The sequence below is a fragment of the Xiphophorus couchianus genome, chromosome 7 (assembly GCF_001444195.1).
Source record: "Xiphophorus couchianus chromosome 7, X_couchianus-1.0, whole genome shotgun sequence".
Classification (NCBI taxonomy): Eukaryota; Metazoa; Chordata; class Actinopteri; order Cyprinodontiformes; family Poeciliidae; genus Xiphophorus; species Xiphophorus couchianus.
In genome coordinates, this window is record NC_040234.1 from 26,813,668 (window position 1) to 26,833,251 (window position 19,584).

The 19,584-nt window shown below is 40.2% G+C and overlaps 1 protein-coding gene and 1 long non-coding RNA gene across 2 annotated transcripts; one reads left to right on the forward strand and one right to left on the reverse strand.

The window, feature by feature from the left end:
* Nucleotides 1–497: 497 nt before the first annotated feature.
* Nucleotides 498–3,059, reverse strand: prl (prolactin). Its single transcript, XM_028021912.1, has 5 exons — nt 2,933–3,059; nt 1,940–2,052; nt 1,669–1,776; nt 1,382–1,564; nt 498–1,304 (listed from the first exon to the last, which is right to left on the reverse strand). Exons 1-5 carry the CDS (start codon nt 2,973–2,975, stop codon nt 1,113–1,115), a joined length of 639 nt encoding a protein of 212 aa, XP_027877713.1. The 5' UTR covers nt 2,976–3,059; the 3' UTR covers nt 498–1,112.
* A 5,272-nt stretch (nt 3,060–8,331) lies between these two features.
* Nucleotides 8,332–19,268, forward strand: LOC114148708 (uncharacterized). Its single transcript, XR_003596324.1, has 4 exons — nt 8,332–8,503; nt 11,533–11,689; nt 17,392–17,501; nt 18,921–19,268. It is a non-coding gene; the product is annotated as an uncharacterized LOC114148708 (long non-coding RNA).
* The last annotated feature ends 316 nt before the right edge of the window (nt 19,269–19,584 follow it).

The window sequence follows — 19,584 nt, forward strand, 5'->3', positions numbered from 1 at the left end:
TACGTTTTTCAAGAGCAGTATTTGTGTTTGTGGGGCTATAATTGACACATAGTTCATGTTTTTGAAATGCCTTTGTTACAAATTTACAACAGCAGTTCAACCTTGAAGTGGTAGGCCACAAAAACTGAGAGAACGTGGCTAACAACTGCCGAGGCGTCTGGGGGAGAAATGTTGAGTTAACAGCTCGGCACTTCTGTTGCACATTGGCAAAATTTAGCCATTACTTTGCATAACTCTGACCACTAGATGGCAGCAAAGGGCTTCTGGTAGAATCCTTGCAATTGTAAATATCACCAAATTCAGCTCCTGAGTTTGGCCATCTGTGAACATTTACGTACCAAAAAGCATCATCAGAACCATGTAGCTATTTTCCAGATATATTTCTACCAACAAGAAAAAGAAAAATCCTTCATGTTACCATGGAGACAGTTTCTGCTACAAGTAATACATTCTAGGAATGAGGCCTTTCTGATATTCGACTGAAAAAAAGACAAATATTCACTGTGCAAGAAATAGTATTTATTGATAAACAGACTTAAAGGAAACAATTCAGTGACAGGCACTGCATTGAAGGGGGGAATAAATCTAAAGTGCAAATGCTGCACAGTATAACTGGGGAAGAAGAAGAAGAAGAAACCCTGTGCTTCAGCGCTCAGCTGTTGGGGAGTCTGACTTTGAGGGCGGAACTGTTTCAGAGAAAGACGAGACAAGGAGGAGGCAAGATATGGACGATACAGAAGTTACTGAGTTAGGTTAGGAAATGATGGCCAATTTGTAATGCCAGACCAGCTGGAAAGAAAAAAAGGCAGCAATGACTACAGCTGATATGATGCCATTAACAATAGAAATCTGTCCCTATAAAAAAACATTAAAAATGTCCTTTTTGACCAAATTCCTATGGTTTACCCCGAAAAACAATTAGGGCATTGAGTGTTTTGAGTAACTGCTAAAAGTTCAACATTCTGTCTTCTATATAACTCCTCCATATCTCCATCCTCTGAAAACTTACACTACTTACTACTCAACAATTAGGATGTCGTTGAAGGTATCAAGTGCTAGCTCTAAGTTAGTAGATAGTAAGAAGCAGAACTCCACCCAGAGTCTCGCTGGCCTTAGCACAACTCGGGCTGCAACTTCGCTGCACGACAGCGAAGGACTTTCAAGAAGCTGTCGATCTTGTGCGAGTCGCGGCGAAGGCAGGACAGCAGGAAGTTGAACTTGTTTAGTATGGTGACCCGGTCCTGGCCCAGGTCAGTCCCACCGGTGTAAGGCAGGAAGGAGATGGTTTGAGCGGCGGGACCCATCTGGAGCAGAGGGAGGCCGGTGAGGTACAAGTGGGGAGCATTTTATCAAAACACTAAGTGTAAGAAGTCTTGCCCACCTTGCCGGACAGTATGTCCAGACCGTCCGCCAGGCTTTTAGAATGCTCCTGTAGCTCCTGTATCTTGCTTGATATGCTGCTTTTGGCTGGGTGAGGCAAGGTGATGGCGTTGGTAGACAGGACCGCCAACGGATCCACCCAGCCTCGGAGCAGGGAGCGGGCCAGAGACATCAGATCTGACTCCTGGAGAATAAGCCAGCACATGAAAGAGCAATGAGGAGGTCGTTCAAAGACAAGACTCTCAGTAGAGAAAAGCTCACAAAAGAGCAAAACTCAGACCAACTTACAGAAACTTGCAGAGCTTGCTCTTTGTCATTGGGCGTCTGTAGAATTGAGGTGTGGCAGTCAGCAGGACGAGGCATTTGCATCCTACCGTAAGGAGGGAAGTGAGAGTCCTAGGAGAAGAAAAGGGTGATCATCACAATGTCCAGAAGACAACATCTCTGAACATTATCAAGAACCAGTGGACCTCTAGGGGTTCACTCAAGCACAAGGGCATCTAGTGAAAGCCATAGAAGTGATCTGGCTGGGTTTAATCAGGCAGCAGTGAGGTCTTACCATCTCCTGGGTGAGCAGCGTGCTCAGAGAGTGCATTTTGTCGGAGCGCTGTGAGGCTCGGTCGAGCAGGTCATTGACGGGCACGGCTCTGCACATGGCCACCAGGTACACGGCTGGAGCAGGGCGCAAGAGACAAGACCGCTTTTAGACTCTGAGTTCTGTATCTTTGGTGTCTAAATATGGTTTGTTTCTGGTAAATCTTATTACTTATTACTAAGTATATGTTAGCTACTGGTATCAAGGTGTTCCAGCATTTAAAGAAGTAGCAGTTTGACAGTCACAAAATGTTCCAGTCATGTTTCAGGCATCTCATTTAGAGGAAGTGCTCTCCCTTCCCCATCTGTTGCTGTGCACTGCCAGTCAGTCGGCTGAATAAAGGCTGCTACACTTTTCCCTGAGTTTTCTCCCAGCACAGAAAACTTTGACTTTTACTTGCACAAAAACACAGACCGTGATGATGTAGAAGCTAAAGCTGTGTCACTAAACGCTGATAACTCAATTAGTTTAAAATGTAACAACATAACGTGCAATAAGCACTTAAAAATTCTTAGCTTTAGTGGTTTTTCATACTAGAATTATGAGAACTTTTAAAAATTTGTGTATCAGAATCAATTCACAGCAAATCACTTTTGTTCTTCTTCAATTTTAACTAAAAACCATGAAACCGTTGTATTTTTGCTCAGAGCTATGATTGTGTGAAATTCTTGTTCCAGCCAAACTCTGTGCTTGGTTTTGGCTTTGTTATGGTTTATCTTTTTATTGAAGAAGCATTACCTAAATGTCGGTCAGATTTATATTTTAAAATCCCAAAATATTAAATTTTAAGAGACATTGCTGATCATCAGACTTCCATAGGCGGGTTTCAACTCTGACCACGTATCTTGTTCTTGCAGCTCAGGAAGTTACATTCATAGACTCTTCGTTTTGTATAATATTGCATGAATCTTTTTTGTGTGTGTGTGTTAAAACACAGAAAATAAAAAACCATCTCACCTGTGATGAAGAGTTTTCCTCCGCTGATTCTTCTCTGAGCCATCGTTCTCTCGTCTGTCCTGCAGGTTCTCAGTCTGTTCCTTCTTCTTCTTCTTGGCCCAGTTGCCGTCTTTTTTGCTCTTTTGCTGCAATTTGCTCCCATTTTATAGTTGCTGGGGTCTGACACTTTGTTTATGGAGCAGTGGGATGAGTCTGCACTAATTGTCCCGAACTTGCTTCGACCAGTTTATAATGAGAAACATGGTGTAGGGGGCTTTGAATGGATGCAGCAGGATGAGGTGAGGTGCTGGTACAAACGCCTTGCGTTTATACTAGCGTGTGTGTGTGCGTGTGTGTGTGTGTGGGTGTGTACGCATGGCGTTGAAGTGGAAAAAGTTCCTCCCTCGTGTTGATTGAAGTGATGAATAAAAACAACAGCTCTCACACTAAGTTTTAGGAGGTTTTCCTCATTTTGTTAGGAATGTCACTGATGGCCACCTGGTCATGAACAGCGTGCCACCTCAGCAGGATTCATCTGCTCTGTCAGAGGTAAAATATGGATATGAATAAAAATTAGGATAAAAATCAATATGACTCTTTAAGTGCCTGTAGAAGTCAATGTCTACCTATATTTTGAAGCTACAGTTTTAAGATTTTAGGGTCAGTAAAATGTCAATGTCAATGTCAAATGTATTTATATAGCACTTTAAAAGCAGGTATAAAACTGCACCAAAGTGCTGTACAAGAACGACAGTAACACAAATGAATAAAAACAGAGCATCGAAACACTACTTCAAATAAATGCCAAAGAATAAAAATGAGTTTTAAGAAGTGATTTAAAATGATCCAGGCTGTGGGCAGATCTAATTTGGAAAGCTAGATTGTTCCATAAAGTAGGACCAAAAATAGTTTTTCAGATTTTAAACCTGCCCTGAGAAAAAGTTTTCTTCTTCATGATATTACAGAACTTCATCTCAGGGAGGCTAACAACAGCGGCCCGCTGGTGAGACACATCCTCCCTCCCCAACTCACACCTCAGCTTTTTATTAGGCATCTTAAATGCTACATTTTGGTTGTTTTTACATCTCAGGAAGTAATGCAACATAAACTGGTTAGTGCAAAAACACACATGAGATTTGTCTCTGATTTTAATAAAACAGAGTAGCCGATAGGGTTTAGAAATAGAAAGTTATTGTAACTCCTGCAAACAAAATAAAATAAAATAAAATAAATTAATTAATCAGCAAGTATGTCCCAGCTCTCTCAACAACTTCAAAATTCCAGAAATCCCAGTTAATTTCCTCCGAATAATAAATGATAAAAATAAATTCATTATTTTATAGAGAGAGAGATTATTTACAAGCAAATGATCTATTAAGTATTTGTACTTATTTTTCTTTAAAAACTTTGTACATTTTCTCTTTTTTAAATTTTTTTAGTAAGATGTGCTTTTTTAACCATGTCCAACTTAAATCAAAGAAGTGGTGGGTTTGGCTGCCTTACAGTGTCTGGGCAGATTTGTTCCTTATAGTGATAATATTTTTATTGTTATTATTTAATAGGCGCCTTTTACAGCCCAAAATTAACTTGGACAATAAAACTGATGCCACACATTTCAAATCTTTTTAATACATTATTGTTTTTTGTTGTTTTTTTGTGCATTTGCAAAAGTCTTTCAGCTTTCAGTCACTTTTTGGCTTCAGGAAATGTCAAAATGTTTAAGATGTTGAGGGTCTTTCCTTAAAAACTGTCAGACTGAGCTGCAGTTTGAAATCTGACTGTAAAAAAGACTTCATTCTTTTTGTTCGAAGTGAGTCCATTTAACATGTAATATGTCCACAAAAGTCATTGATTTATCTCACTGTCTGCGATTTTTTAAAAAAGTAATACGATTCAGTATCGAATATTGGGCAATTATTGAAACTTTTATTTTAAAACATTCCCCCTTCAGTGTAATTTTGATGTTTATACTTAAAGGTTTAAATAAAATTGTTCTAAGAGTGTGTTACTTGTTTTACTGACATGTCCGCATCAGTTTAGTTCACCTCAGTTTTTGTGCCTACATGATGTTGGCTTTAGAACTGGCAAAGTGTTTATGGCGACATCTGAAGGGCAAGTTTCCATCTGAACTAAAAAGGAAAATCCTGTGAGACCTAAACACAGCACAACTTACTGAGATCACATGAAAATGTGTACTTACTCAGCAAGGATGTTAAAAGCCTTGTTCTAGAGCTAAATAATCACATTGCTACAACGGCATGTTAGAGTCGTTCTAGATAGAAAAAAGGAATACATTTCCACCATAAGAACTCTGAAATTTTGAGACTCCCCTCAAAAATGTTCTAGAAAAAAACGTGGAAATTTCTGAGTTTGAAAAGTTGAAAAATTGCTAGAAATGAGTTAATGAAACTTAATTTAAAGTTTCAAAAGATGCAAACTTTTGACTTTTGAAACTCAGAAAAAGTTGAGAATTTACTCATTTGGAAACGATGATCCTAGCGCGTCGTTGTAAATGGATGCTGACTTGGAAATTTTCAACTTTTGAAACTTCCTTTTAAATTTATTTTGTTTCAAGAAAATGTCTAATCCTACAGATTTTTTTCTAGCAATTTTTTAACTTTTCAAACTCAGAAATTCCAAAGGATTTTATTTTTTAATTTCTGAGATTATCCTAAAAATTTCAGAGTTTTCTTATCTCGCATTTTCACTCTTTCCAGCTCTGAAGTTTCCAAGCTTTTTCTAGAAAATTCTTGAAGTTAATCTAAAATATTTGAGTTTTTTGGTGGAAATTTACTCCTCTTTTTATCTACAATGGCCCTAATACGCCCATGTGCATCTTAACTGTACCTGGGTAAAAAAAAATGGCCTTCCAGTCTAAAAGGTGTGTTGTGTCCCAGTTAGAAACTGGCCCAACATCTCCATTACATCATCAGTCTTTTCACAACAAACAACTGGTAGATCTTTACAGTCTTTGTTTCTGGGCATCTGTTGGGGCAGTGATCTTACAATTGATCTGGATAAGCCAATTTCACTAATATGGTTACCACGGGAACAATAATGCTCATTAGGACTTGCGTGCAAGGGGTTTACTTCAATCAGTGAAAAGCTGTTTACACAGTGGGGTTAACGGGGTTAATGCTGACAGTAGTTATCTTAGAGTATTGGTGGGCAGAAATGTCAGTATTCCTTTCATGGGATTGACTTCCAGTTAATCTGGATTCATTTTTAAAAGGGAGTGTGGATTCAAACCAAATCAAAGGGGATCATGTAAGTCAATATGTTCAGGGTTCTGTTAGAGACTGAACAGTATCAATATCTCCAAGGCGTTGGCCCTAACACGTTAACCAACCTCACAGATGTGGGGTTGGTTGTGCATCTTCGGACAGTAACAAAAATACCTCCCTTACCAATAGTCCCATCCAAAGTGATCTCAACCCCTTTTTTATTAGGTCATTCTAACACATGGGCTTTAATCTAAGCCATTCCCTTGTGGCTCTGGATGTATATTTAGGATCTTTGCCCTCCTGGAAGGTGAACCTCCAAAAGGTTTTCCTCCAGGATCTCTGCGTATCTAACTAGGCCAGATTTGTGGAGTCTGTCCACCGTTCAAATCCTTTAAACTGTGGAAGGGTTCGTCCCTGTTTCCAGTGGTAGTTTGAAAAGAGACAAGTACAACCTCAACAGGTTGCTGATTCATCACAGGCCATTATGCCGACACACACATCGATGCACACACTGATTCCTGAGGGCAACTCAGAAGGAAAGTTGAACAATGAACCTGGCACGCAGGTTTTTGAGCTGCAGGAGGGAAGACGTTGCCTGGAACAAAACGAAGAGTTGTTAACAATGACGTCAATTTTCTGCTCTGTTTTAGAACTGCAGTCTGAAAATATAAGGTTATAGTTTGGCAATGGCAGCGGAGGAATGAAGCAGTTCAGTCTGTGTTGCTTCCAAATGTTGAGCAATTAAAGTCAGAGCAAGATGAATGTTTAAGATATCTGATCCTACTCCCTACAGGGTTGTTTATGGCACACACAATTTTCAGCATGTTTCATCAAGCTGGCACATTACATATGTCACGGCCAAACATTAGCGATTGGGTAAAATCAGATCCAATTGTTTCAAATTTCAACAGGGGCCACGCCTTCAGGAAACAAACGTTTCCAGACCCTCTGGACGAAGTAAAGCGTAAGGTGCTGGTTCTGACCAGGTCAGGAGGGAGAGAACCCATATGTCCTGTGTGAAAACATACAAACTCTTTACACAAAGATCCCAGGCCAGGACTGAACCCCGAACCCTATTGGTACAAGACAGCAGTTCTAACAATCAAGTCACCATTTAGCTCCAGATCTAATATAGTGCATCACTAACAGTTATTGCATTGACAGATTGACGGGTTTAGATAGGAGTATCAGTGGAGAGAAGACACATTTTCCATATTATTATTTGTTAAAACAAAACTTTTTTTCCTCCACTACATAATTATGAACCATGTTGTGAAGGTCTATGACATACATTCCCAATAAACACACTGAAGCTTGTCGCCGACATGTCAGAAAATCTAAAACACGGGCTTTCGTTTTTAAAATGCTAACAATCATCTTCAGATATAGTAGTAGAGGAAAATAGAGCACAAAGTTCCTACAGATATGCCTGAATGTTTGAATAAAGCTTCAAGCAAACCATTAGCGACACTTTACCTCCCCTATCTGGGACGTTTCTACATGTTCCTCTAATGCCACGCGTGGTCCCGTGTGCAGTTTATGGGTTTTTGCTTTCAACACCCTGAAAACCATCTGTCACTACACATAATATATGCCATATGTGCAAACATGAAAGGCTCATACGTGATATACAGACTGACTTTGAATTGATCTTGACATTGAACAAGTCTTCACCGATTCAGGTGGTTTTAGTTCAACTTCCAAAAGGAAGGTTTGTCCTCAAGTTGGTTCAACAATGAGGAGTCAGCAAAGAGCCTGAGGTGCCAAAGCATGAGGAGCCTTTATATCCTGTAGGAGGTGAGATAGAAACAGGCTGAAGTGGAGAAAGGACACAGAGGAAACAATGTGAGGGTTACTGAAGCTGTTTGGCTAATTTATGACCAGAGGCTTTAAGGACTGTTGCAGTGCACCGTCGGCATAGATTCGGCCTACCCTATGATAAATGTCACACACAGGTTGACCCCCCACCACTTCGTTGGATCTCTGTTTAACCCTCATGCAATTTCAACAGGGAGTGTCTTCTGTTTTTTTCTTTTTTAGCCTGTTGCTGTTTTGCCGTGAGCTGTTTGAGGAAAGAAATTTTTGGCCCTCTTTCAGCCGTTTACCCTCCACCCCCTCCGACACTCGCAATCTTAACTTTCTGCTCCTGGCCATACAAAAACCGTAAATGCATACACGTGAACACGCGTACACGTACTTGCGCACACTCTCATAAACCAGAATCCGTCTTTCTTCGAAAGAAGACACCCAACCCCAGAGATTTTGTTGCACATCAAAGTCCTTGTTTAGACATTCTCCGCTGCGTCCTGGACACAGAGACACTTCTCCAGCCCCGCTGACCTAGACATCCTGTCTGCTGAGACCGTAGGTAGGAGTTACCAGCTATGATGTTAAAACTCAGAATTCTGCAACTTAAAGTACATGGCGTTCTCTCTTATCCATTTCCTCATCCACCCAGACTGAAGTTTGGAGTTGGCTTCTATTTGCTCTAAAGAACTAAATTTTCTTCTTCTACAAAAACCTTTTAGTAATCCTATGTATTTTGACAGTATTTATAGTGTTTTTAAACACTTTCATTTCAAAATGTCATGATCTAAACTGTGCTTGTAACTGTAGTCTCATTTCAGTGAATGAATTCATTAAAAGGCTTTTTTTGGCAATAGGAGCCAAGATATGTTTGAGCTGAGGTTCTACGGCGAGTTAATTGGTTGACATTTAATGCTAATGTAATTTAGGGACGCTTTCTTTGTGGATAATGAATGAGGAAGAGGATTACATGAGGAGCTGCAGAGTCCAGTTACAGCATGTTCTTTCTGAATTACGAGTGACGCAGAGATGTGAGGTGACGTTCATGACCGGAGACACTGACTCCTCTGGAGTGGACATATCAAGACATGAAACTCCCCAAAAACTTTATATTTCAATTTTGACCTTAAAAAAAAGTCTGTTGTTTTAAAAGCTTTAAATTTATGCTTTAATCTATTCACAGATGTTCAACAATACCACAGCTCAGAGGTCTTCAACACTGGGGCTGTAACCCCGTATTGCAGGGCTTGTCAGATTTCTAATCGAGTAGATATTTTTTGCCTTTGTTATTCAAAAATATGTCTTTCAATGCACGTCAACATGAATTCCACACGTAATAAATTGATAAACATAGGCATAAAATAAGGTATTTCAGTCAGAAATGCATCCATTTATCAGGGCCATTGTAAATATAAAAAAATAGGAGTAAATGTCCGCCAAAAAAGTACGAAATTTTGAGATTAATCCCAGAAATTTTCTAGAAAAAAAATTGAAAAAGATTGCAAATTTCCAACTTTTTTGGAAATTTGCGAAGATATTCAAGGAGCAAAAGTTTGTTCGTTGTGTTAAAAATTTTCCATTTTACGCAAAACAGCTTGTTAGTTGACCACATTTTAAACTGTGATGCCTGTGTTGTAGTCTGACAATGGCAGTGTGGTTTGACGAGTTAACGAAGCCATTGTTTGGGCCATGCTTCTAAGTGTTGAGTTATGCCGCAGCAAGAGAAATGTTAAGACATTTTATTGCTAGCAAATATGTTGTGGCCCTTCTTTCCTTCGGGATTACGCAGTTTCCCATAAACTTCATTCCTTCACGGTTGAGCTGTGAAGGACTGGAGAAAATGCGATATGTTTCAGACTTCGACAGACTCCACGCCTCCAGCAAGAGCAAGGGGCTTTTATCAGACTTGGGCTAGATTATTTTTTATGTAAAACATTTTTGGAATAAACTCTCTTTTTTTTTATTTAAGCTAGAAAAATATTGTGTATGGTCATACCTTTAGTTGTACCACGGAGGTGAGTTGTCCTGGGTCGTCGACTTTATGTTTCCAGGTTGTCAGTGCATAGATAGAAGAAGACCACGCAGTGACCTGAACCTGGTATTTCTTGCGCGTTTTGGGGGAATTTATGTAGAGAAATTTAGACAGACAGGTAACGGTAACTGTCAACATGTTATAAGTCGTGTATTGGTAATATAAGCAGTGGCAGCAACGGGCATACGAAAGACGCTGCGTGCGACACAGCGCCATCTAATGTTAGGCACAGCTCATTACTCCCTCATGTATTTGAACAGGCAATGCTTAATTTCAGCTATTTTCACCATAAAATGTTTAAATCATACAGAAAACATATTTATAGAAGAGTTGGGTCATTTCAGGTCACTTTTCTGTAATAATTGTTAGTATTAAATCAGTTATGATGGCAGGTGAGGAACTGTCTCTGCCTCCCTAAAGATCAGAAAGGAACCTGACTTTAAGTAGAGAACTACATTATCCACTATCCACAGGCTTGACCAAAATATGTAGATCACTGGGAGAAAATAACCAACACAAAGTCCCTAAATCATAAAACTTTTTATCCCATAATAAGCAAATCACTTGATAGGTTGTTAGAAAATAATGTTAGAAAAATTTAAAGCGCCAATACCAAAAAAACACAACCCTTTTAATAAGAGTTGTGTGTTTTTTGGGAGGTTTTTTCCATCCACATGGTACAGTTTGTTTTCTTTCTAAAGCATGTGCCTGGAGTCAAACAGGCTGGTTCATTTAATCTAATGAATTATGATTATATAGGTCAAAAAAAGATCACCACGCCAACTGATGAAAATGTTCTGTTGCTGCCCAATTCCAAATGTTTCACCATGAATATTAGAAAGTCCAAGAAAAAGGTTTTGCTCAAAGTAGTTTCTTTGCTTTGACTATTATTATTGTCTTGTATGTTGATTAAACATTTCTGATGACTGCCAGAAGGTCATTGTGAAGATGGCAGTAGTATAAATCACTTTTACAAAGCTGCCATTAGATGGCAGCATTCAATGGGTTAGGCGAGTCTGGACACACACGCACACACACACCCTCATTCACACAAGTTCATTTTTTCTGTCCTTATTTAAACATTACACTGACATATTCTTTCTTGGAGCCAAGCCCAAATGCAACCCAAATGTTTCTAAGTATTTGGAACAGACTCATGTCTCCATAAAGATACCAGGTCCTTGAAAAGTAAGCAACTGTCCCAAAAAAGCTTCTAAAAAAGATCAAAAAGCAGATGTACAGACACACGTAACCATAAGACTCAAGTCATTTCAGTGTACCTAATCATACACAAGGTGGCTCTGGAGTTTAGCCTACTTAGGAAGATTCCCAAATTCTTGCCCTTGTTTCCCAAACCTAATGTTGAACACTTGGCTTCACTTCGCTGCCCTCTCAACCTGAACCGCTATGTACACATGTGAGCTTCCCTCTTACATGTTTTATCTCCTCCCACCCCCTCCTGCACTCCTCTACCCCTCCCCTACCACCAACTCACTCTCATCTTCACTCTCTCTCTTTCTCTCTCTCTCTCTCTCTATCACTGGCACTGGAATCCATAGGCGTCCAGAGGACAGAAACAGGACAGAAAGGGTACCCTTGGCACCACATAGCACCACAACCCACCACAGACATGTCGGATTCTGAGACCGCGGCTGCCCCCGCAGAGGCCCCCGTCCCTGCAGCGTGCGCCAGCGTCAAAGCAGACCTGGACAAATGGTAAGTGATGGAATTTGTGTTGCAAGGAAGTTTGGGCACTTTGTCACTAACACTCATCACAGAGAGCCCGGCTTGACCGTCGGCTGAAGCTTTCAGAGATGCATTCGCATAATTGTACAGACTGAGGTGGAGATCAGTACGACCCTCATTTGCTTGCAAAAAGCTGGACTGATACCTTCATGAGAGGCAACTGCACAAGCAAACACCACCATCACCCTGCGGCTGATAACAATTAAAACCTCGGAGTTTGTCACAACATCTCTGGGTCAGCTATGGACAGCATTCGAAAATGCGCCACGATAAAATGGAGTCTTGTCAGCGGACACTAGGATTCCGGCTAAAAACGTCCACATCTTGTATGTGGGGATGTAACAGACTTTGACATCCCAACTGGGTGCTGAAAGGGGCTATGAAAACTCTGGGATATCCTGTGTATGGGAGAGTAATTGGAGGCTAACGATGTATGGCAGTGGGGTGATGCTTGATGCTTGTCCATCCGCATGGATGGAGGCTGGGAATCTGCTTACGTCACTAGTCTCCCTTTCCCCACAATACTTTGCGGCACCTCGATCCATTTGTCCCCACTGTATCCTTCCAACTCGTTCTGTGTCAACGTTCAGGGACATAAGGGAAAAGGATGTTTGGAGGGCTGTTTGTATATTTTGTTTAAAAAAAAATGCAATGACCTTATTTAATAGATGCTTTGACAAACACTTAATTTAAATTTATTATTTTTTGAGTTTTTGTGAATGTCCAAAAGAGCTTAACTCCTAGAGACATCAACTAGGATATTGACACAGTGTTGAAAACATTTTTGGTTCCTTGTTATTTATAGCTTGATGAAGTGCTCACGTTTTGTGGAACGCAATAACAGTCTAGCTTGCTTTAGCAAGAGTGTTTAAGTTGATAAAGTTCTTGTTGGGGTATGAATCCTTTAGATAAGACTGCAAGTTGAGGTGGGGGCAGGGAATATAAAAAGGCGTGGATGAATCTTGCTTTTAAGATTTGCAGCTGCCAACTTTATGTTGAAGGGTACTAAGCCGTGTTTTCCTTGCGAGTTGTATGTTAAGTTTCAACACCACAGTGCAGTCACTGAAAAATACCTTCAGTTGCTCTTCTATTTAAGACATTCTAGAAATGCAAGGAGATCTGGCCAAGAATTACACCCCATGGTGTTTAAGACACAAGATGCTCAAAGTAGATATACATGCTATGTCACTGATGTCCTGCAGGGCTCTGGGTTTATGTAGGTCACTGTATGCAGCTGAAGTCAGCTGAACTTGAACCCAAGATTTTCAGACGTCCAAAATGTAGCAGCACAAGCACTGATAAATATAGCCTTCCAGCACATGTTAAGTTTTGAGATTTGAAGAGCCACAGTGACCCCTAGTAGTAAACACATATGCTATGACCTTGGATTTACGACCTTGAGTTTTAGTAAGACATGAATTTCATAAGAATCATTGTCCATTACATTTGTTTAATCTGTCATGCTAGCACTTCTGCATTTCCCTTTAATTAATGTGCCAGTAAATTCTTTACCTGCGTCTCTCCTCATCTTTATCGGCTTCTAGAGTTTTATAAGAATCTCTACTGAGTTCAGTTTGTTTAGCTAGCTCTACAGGAATTGATATTTTAATTTGGTAGTATTGCTTCAGTCTGCAGTTCTAATCATTTTGTAAGAATTTAAGTCATGCTTTTGCAACATTGATGTTTGCTAGCTGAACACAGATGTAGCCTACATACATTTTGTGTCTTTGGAAATGTCCCTGAATCTGCACCTTTTTTAGTCTTACAGCTTTTTATATTGAGTTTTAGCTTTAAGCTAGAATATAAATGCTTAGCTATATTTATTTGGATGTATATTTTTTTTATTTTATGGAAGTATTTCCTACATCTAGTTTTCCTCTATTGCACAGGAATTCACATTGAGTTTTAGCTAAATTAAATGTTTAGCTATAAACATTTACACTTTAAAGGTGCTAAAGTTAGCAATACCCATTTAGCCACTGCTTTTTATTTCTTCTTGTGATGTTAAAACCAGAACCTGGACAAAATAGACTAACTCATCATTACCAATATTTTTGAGATTAACAAAAATCATTTTAGATAGATTTTAGAAGGTTTTAACCGGAAAAAATCTAATTATGTAATGCAATGTCAATAATTCTTGTTAGAAGAACAATTTAATTATTTTGGCGTCGTTATCAAAATTTCTAAGAGCCAGATGCCATGTTGTGACATACAGAAGCTGCTGCCTATAACTGTACATGCACACATTTGGCTGTGTAGGTTGATGCTAAAGGATGCTAACCTTTGCTCTGTCCTGGCCTTGCTGCCATTCAAGTGAAATCTGTCAACAAATGGTTAAGCTAACAATTTGTCACCTGCCTAGACTGAAGGCACTATAGCCCTTGTTCTTAGTCTTTGTTACTAAACCTTAAAACTGTCTTTATTTGTTCCTCAATAAAGATGTTTTGAAGGAAAATGTTCTGGTTTAACATCATTAGGTCTCCACGAGTCTGTTCCATGATGAAGGCCAAGGTGGTATCAAAATACACTTCTGGCTACACCTGGATTTGACTGCTAGCAAACTTTAGCTAACATTAAACTCAACAAGGCTTCATTTTGTGTAATGATTAGTAGTCCCTGGGTATTTATAGCTTCTAGTATGTGTGAAACTGTATGTGCAGGACATGGTGAAGCGCTCCCTGTCATAGATCATGTTTCCACTCTACTTGATACCTGTTTTATTTACCCCAGGCTGGCTAAAGAAGCAAAGGCTTCACATTTACAGTGAGCCAGAAATAGCAAGAACACACTGAGGCAATCATATTGAGAAAACTAATATGTCTGGGATAGAACTCCTCTTATCCTGGTTAATATGACATATTTCGCTATACAGCTACACTTATCTATACCTACAGGTATACACAAAGTAACCTAACCTGTACCAGAAACTGTTAGACCTCCTCGTGGTCTATCAGCCCTTAACAAGTTTACTGCCATGGTTGTCATGACGATGGGACTACAGGATGATGCTTACTTCCACCTCATCGCAATTTTGGCCAGAAAAAATAATAATAATAATAATAAAAAAACCTTACCTTAGAGATTCTTCTTTCATTATTTTCTGTGTACTTTACATGGAAACAGTTTTTTGCATCATGTGAGTAATGTGATGAACAACCTGATGTTTTATGCTGGCAGGAAGTGGTAGGAGGACCACTTCCTGTTGTTGGCGTGGCATGTTTTTGACTTATCGCGTGAACAAACTTATTCACGTGTGATTTTAGTTTCTTATTTAATGGAAAGAGCACAAATGTGGAAGTGTGGTTTTTCAACATTAGCTGAATATCGACAAAGTTTTGTGCACATTTGGAATGGAAATGCAGCTTATGATATGCAGTTTCCATATAGCGACACTAGCTAGGGCTCACAAAAAGTCTTCCCAAAAAATGATCAGAGAGCTGGATCTTTGATTTTTGACTTTATTCCTTTTACTTTTAGTTGTGTTGGAATTAGTCCCCTCAAATCTTTCCCACCTTCTCTCCATCTAACATGCGTTAAGCCCAGCCTAAACCACCTGACCCTCTGACCAATGCTTGTTCTCCACATCAACCTTTAACCTCTGCACCTGCCCACTGATGTTTTATATATATATTCATCACTGATGACTCACTACACCTAACGGAGCCTAAATAATTCATCACCCACTTCCTGCCGGGGCAGGGGGACGTCACTCCTTAATGCTCCTCAATCCACGTCCCAGGCCAGGACGTGGATTGACCGGACATGTTGCTATGACAACTCAGCTTTGCCCCTTGACCCTGTACTGATTCTCTGAGGAGATTACGCAATGGCTTTGTTGGTGATGATGTCATCAACTTCATACATACAGACCCGCTAACTGTAATCCCCTCATCCGGTGAGCATACCTGCTTGGATCCTTGAAGGACCTCAGTGACCCTCTGAAAGCCGACATTTTCATTAAGGACAACGGGAAATTATTTTAAACAAATTATTTCCACTTTTAGGATTTACATTGTGGGGAATGCTTTCTGGGCCCGATGTAGCAGTAGCAGGGTTTATTTTTTTCCCCAACACCCTCGGGGTGCCGTTGTTGCTCTCTTGTTGGGTCTTCAGACCCAATCACGTTTCTGCTCCGTCCCACCACACGGGTGTGTACAGTGTACACTCGGCCGCCCGTCTCTTCCCACATCCTCACAAGCAGCACACAAACACACTCTTAGCTCCATCCCTCCAGGCAGAGCAAGGCTCAGAGTGATAATCTGCCAGCTGGATGTTACATCACTGCTGACAACGCGACGCAGCAGAGAGGGGAACGAGGTACAACTGGTGAATCAAAAATATGAGAGATGGCAGCAGGGGGTTCAGAGGATGCGGGGGAATTTCCCCAGTGTTGGGTAATAAGGAATATTTCTATTCTTTTCTCATGTCTGGTTTGGATTTGAACTGAATGAACACAAGTCCATATGGAAATGGATACTTTTCATTTCACCATGAAAACTGAAACCTTTGAAACAATATGTATTGTGATAGACACGTGATCAATATCAAGAGATAATACATCTGATAGAATAATCATTGAGCTCTGATTCAGAAGTCTTTAGCTGCTCAAACTCTCAACCTTGTTTGTCTCTGATGGCATCAACTAACTAACTCACCCTTTGGTTACCCAGCAACAACTTATTGAGTGACTTGCGTGGCTCATAGCTGCTTAAAATGAAACAACAGCATAGAGTTAAAACTGTGAATGAAACAGAAATGGTGTCACCCACCATCCCGTTCCTTTATGTGTGAGTGTGTGTGGGCAGGGGTGGGCGTGGGTGTGTGTGTGTGTGTGGGTGTGTGTGTGTGTGTGTGTGTGTGTGTGTGTGTGTGGGCGTGCGGGGGTGTGTGGGCATGTGTTGGACATGAGAGAGGGTCATTGCTAGATGAAAATGTTGCCTTTGTTTTTACAGTAAAACTTGTAATACTCAGGCATGTAAAGATTTCTAACATGTATTCTGAACTGTGGCAACGAGTAACAAGCTGAATCATTTCCTTTCAGTTCGTTACATTTGTAGATATTCTGGATTCAGACCTTTAACGCCAAGTGAAGCAAATTATTACAAAAACAATAATAATAAAAAAAAGTTCAGGTTTTCTTGCTGTGGGTACATAGTGAATATAAAAGTCAAGCTGGGGCCTGTTGCTGGAGGAGCAGCTCCCTACAGGGAGCTGATGAAGCCCTGGGAGGAGAGCCAGAGGATGAGTCTACAGTAACATGACACTCTGTTATCTCTGTTTCATCACGCAATCTTCTCCTCCTCCCCCTCCAAACGCATGCACCCTTCCTCTCTTCCCTCCCTCCTCTCTTTCGCTCCATCACCCTGACGCTCTGTGGCAGCGTCTGCTGCTGAATGGGAGCCTGTATTAATCCGCAGCCATCTTTTTCCTCTTTCCTTTCATCCCTCTCACTCGTCGGACGTGCTCCCGCTCACGTCTTTTTTCTTTTCTTTTTCCCCACATCTGTTAGCATTTCAAACAGGCATCTGTTTAGTCAGCAGGCTTTAAACCGCGGATGCAGATTTAAAGCATCCGCGCCAAATCCTTACCGACAGAATTTGGCGTTCTGAATTTCTCTTCGGTTTGCCCCTTAGTCTTTATCGGTCTGATTCGATCGATCTGTCTTGCAGCGTGGCGGAGAAGGGAGCCGAGGGCTGCAGGGAGCTGATGGAGGCCTTCGCCGCCTGCGTGAAGAGCGCAGCTGAGGGGACGTCGTGAGGAGCCCCCTGCAGCCTGACATGTAAGGATGGACTCAGTCCTGCTCAGTTCAGATGGGAACAGTTGGGAAGCCTTTTTTTAAATTTTTTATTTTTTTGTGTGTGTGACGTAAACATAAAAAAAAATTGTTTTTTTTTAAAGATGTCAAACTCATGATATGAAATCAGAATTTTTCAGGGTGATACTCTTGGAAGGTTGATAATGTAAATGTCAAAAACTATTGCAAAGTTAAATAAAATTAAAAAATATATTTTTTCCAAATAAGAAAGCACTTATGTTATACTGTTACTTAGTTCATGTGTGCAGGTCAGGGGAAGATTGTATAAAACCAACACAAAACCTCCAGAAGAGAGCTATCCAAATTATAACTGTGTGAGATTGTTTTCATCCAACTAATGAAATATTTCTTACATTGCATACTTTAAATAATGTGATTTAGTAGAGCTCAGAACAGCATTATATGTACAAAGCCTCTAATAAACTCTTTTCAGCGTGTATACAGAAGGGGTTCGACATTAAAGAAACAAACTGATTTCAGAAGGTCAGGCCAAATATTAAAAATGACTGTACTTCAGTTAGAGGGATTCAGGTGTGGGATAATGGTTGTGAAGAGTTAAAACTGTGTTTTTCTCAATTTAAATAAAAAAAAAGGTGTGATAAACAAATGCAATAACATTTATTCATGTTTTCTTTTATGAGTTTGTCCACAGACTTAACTGGAATGTTTTAGAAAATAGAAAAGAAATATTATCCTTCTTTGAGTCTGAGGAGGCTTTGTGTGAAACAATTCTTTTTCCGGTCTAAACTTTGTGTTCTTGCCCCTGACAGGAATTTAAATATTGTTAATCTGTTTTTCCACTAGTTTTGTCTTGTGCAATTTTTTTTATTTACCTGTGTTAAAAATGACTGAAAAAAATAAACTAATTAATATCTACAGAGTCACAACTGTTTTTGCAATTTACCAAAAAAGAATCCTTGCAGTGTCACAAAGTGCCCAGATGCTAAAACACTACAACCACAAACTTTATTGTCGTTTATTGTGGATGTCATGTGAAATAAAAACATAAGGTGTCAGGCTGTTTGAGAGGACAGAGCATGCACACAAAATAGACAGAAGCACAAATTCTGTACTTCTGCTGTTAAAGAAAGGTAAAGATTTAGTATCAGCTTCTTTATCTTGGAGAGAAACTCTACAGTTAAACATGTTAACCATATTGGCAGAAAGAACAGAACAAAGCAATATGAAATAATATCTTCAATGCTAATACAACACCTTTCTGCTGAAAGAAGGATATTAACGTTGCCGTTTATGTCCAAGGTTTGTGGAATATATAACAAGAACAACTGAACCAATATAAAGTTGATAAGATAAGCAATTTAAAAAACTGAAATCATTTGCTGTCATAAGTCTCTGTTTTAAATCCGCCCTCCTCTCTTCCAGGTCCAATGCACCGAGTCCTCCAAGTTCCCAGCATTCCCTTTCTGCACAACAGCACTCGACTGAATGGTGATAACAATAAGGATGACGATTATAGTGGGACAAACACTGTGTTGATCGGTCTGAGTTTGGGATCTGGAAGCAGTAACCTTAGCATCCCCTCCCTGCCCCCTCCGTTCCTCTCCCTGTTTTAGTTGTACCTGGTCTCCCTCAGTCTTTCCGTCGTCCTCCCTGCTGATATCCAGTACATTGACAATTCCAGAGAGCTGATGGGCTGTGATGTAACCTGTCGACTTGAGATAAATGCTTATAAATGGAAATAAAGTATAAAAGAACTGGTGTGAAAACAAACTGATGCTCTTGGTTTTTGGGGGGGGGGGGTTTATGCCTGTATTGTAGGATGTGAACGCCACGTTTCCACTGAGCGGTACGCCGTCGGGTGTTGACGTGGTTCGGTGCGCCATTTTGTCCGTTTGCGATGCCGTAGCATACAGCGACAAGTCGATTGTAAGTTTTTAATTTCCAGCTCTGTAGGAACATTTTGAGGATTTGAGGACAGTTGAGGATACCTCAAACTTTGTCCAGTACACAAACCAAATGTTTGGTGACCGTCCTGCAGAGAACCTTTAGAACAGCGCTGCCCAAAGTGGGTCTTGGAGGGCCGGCA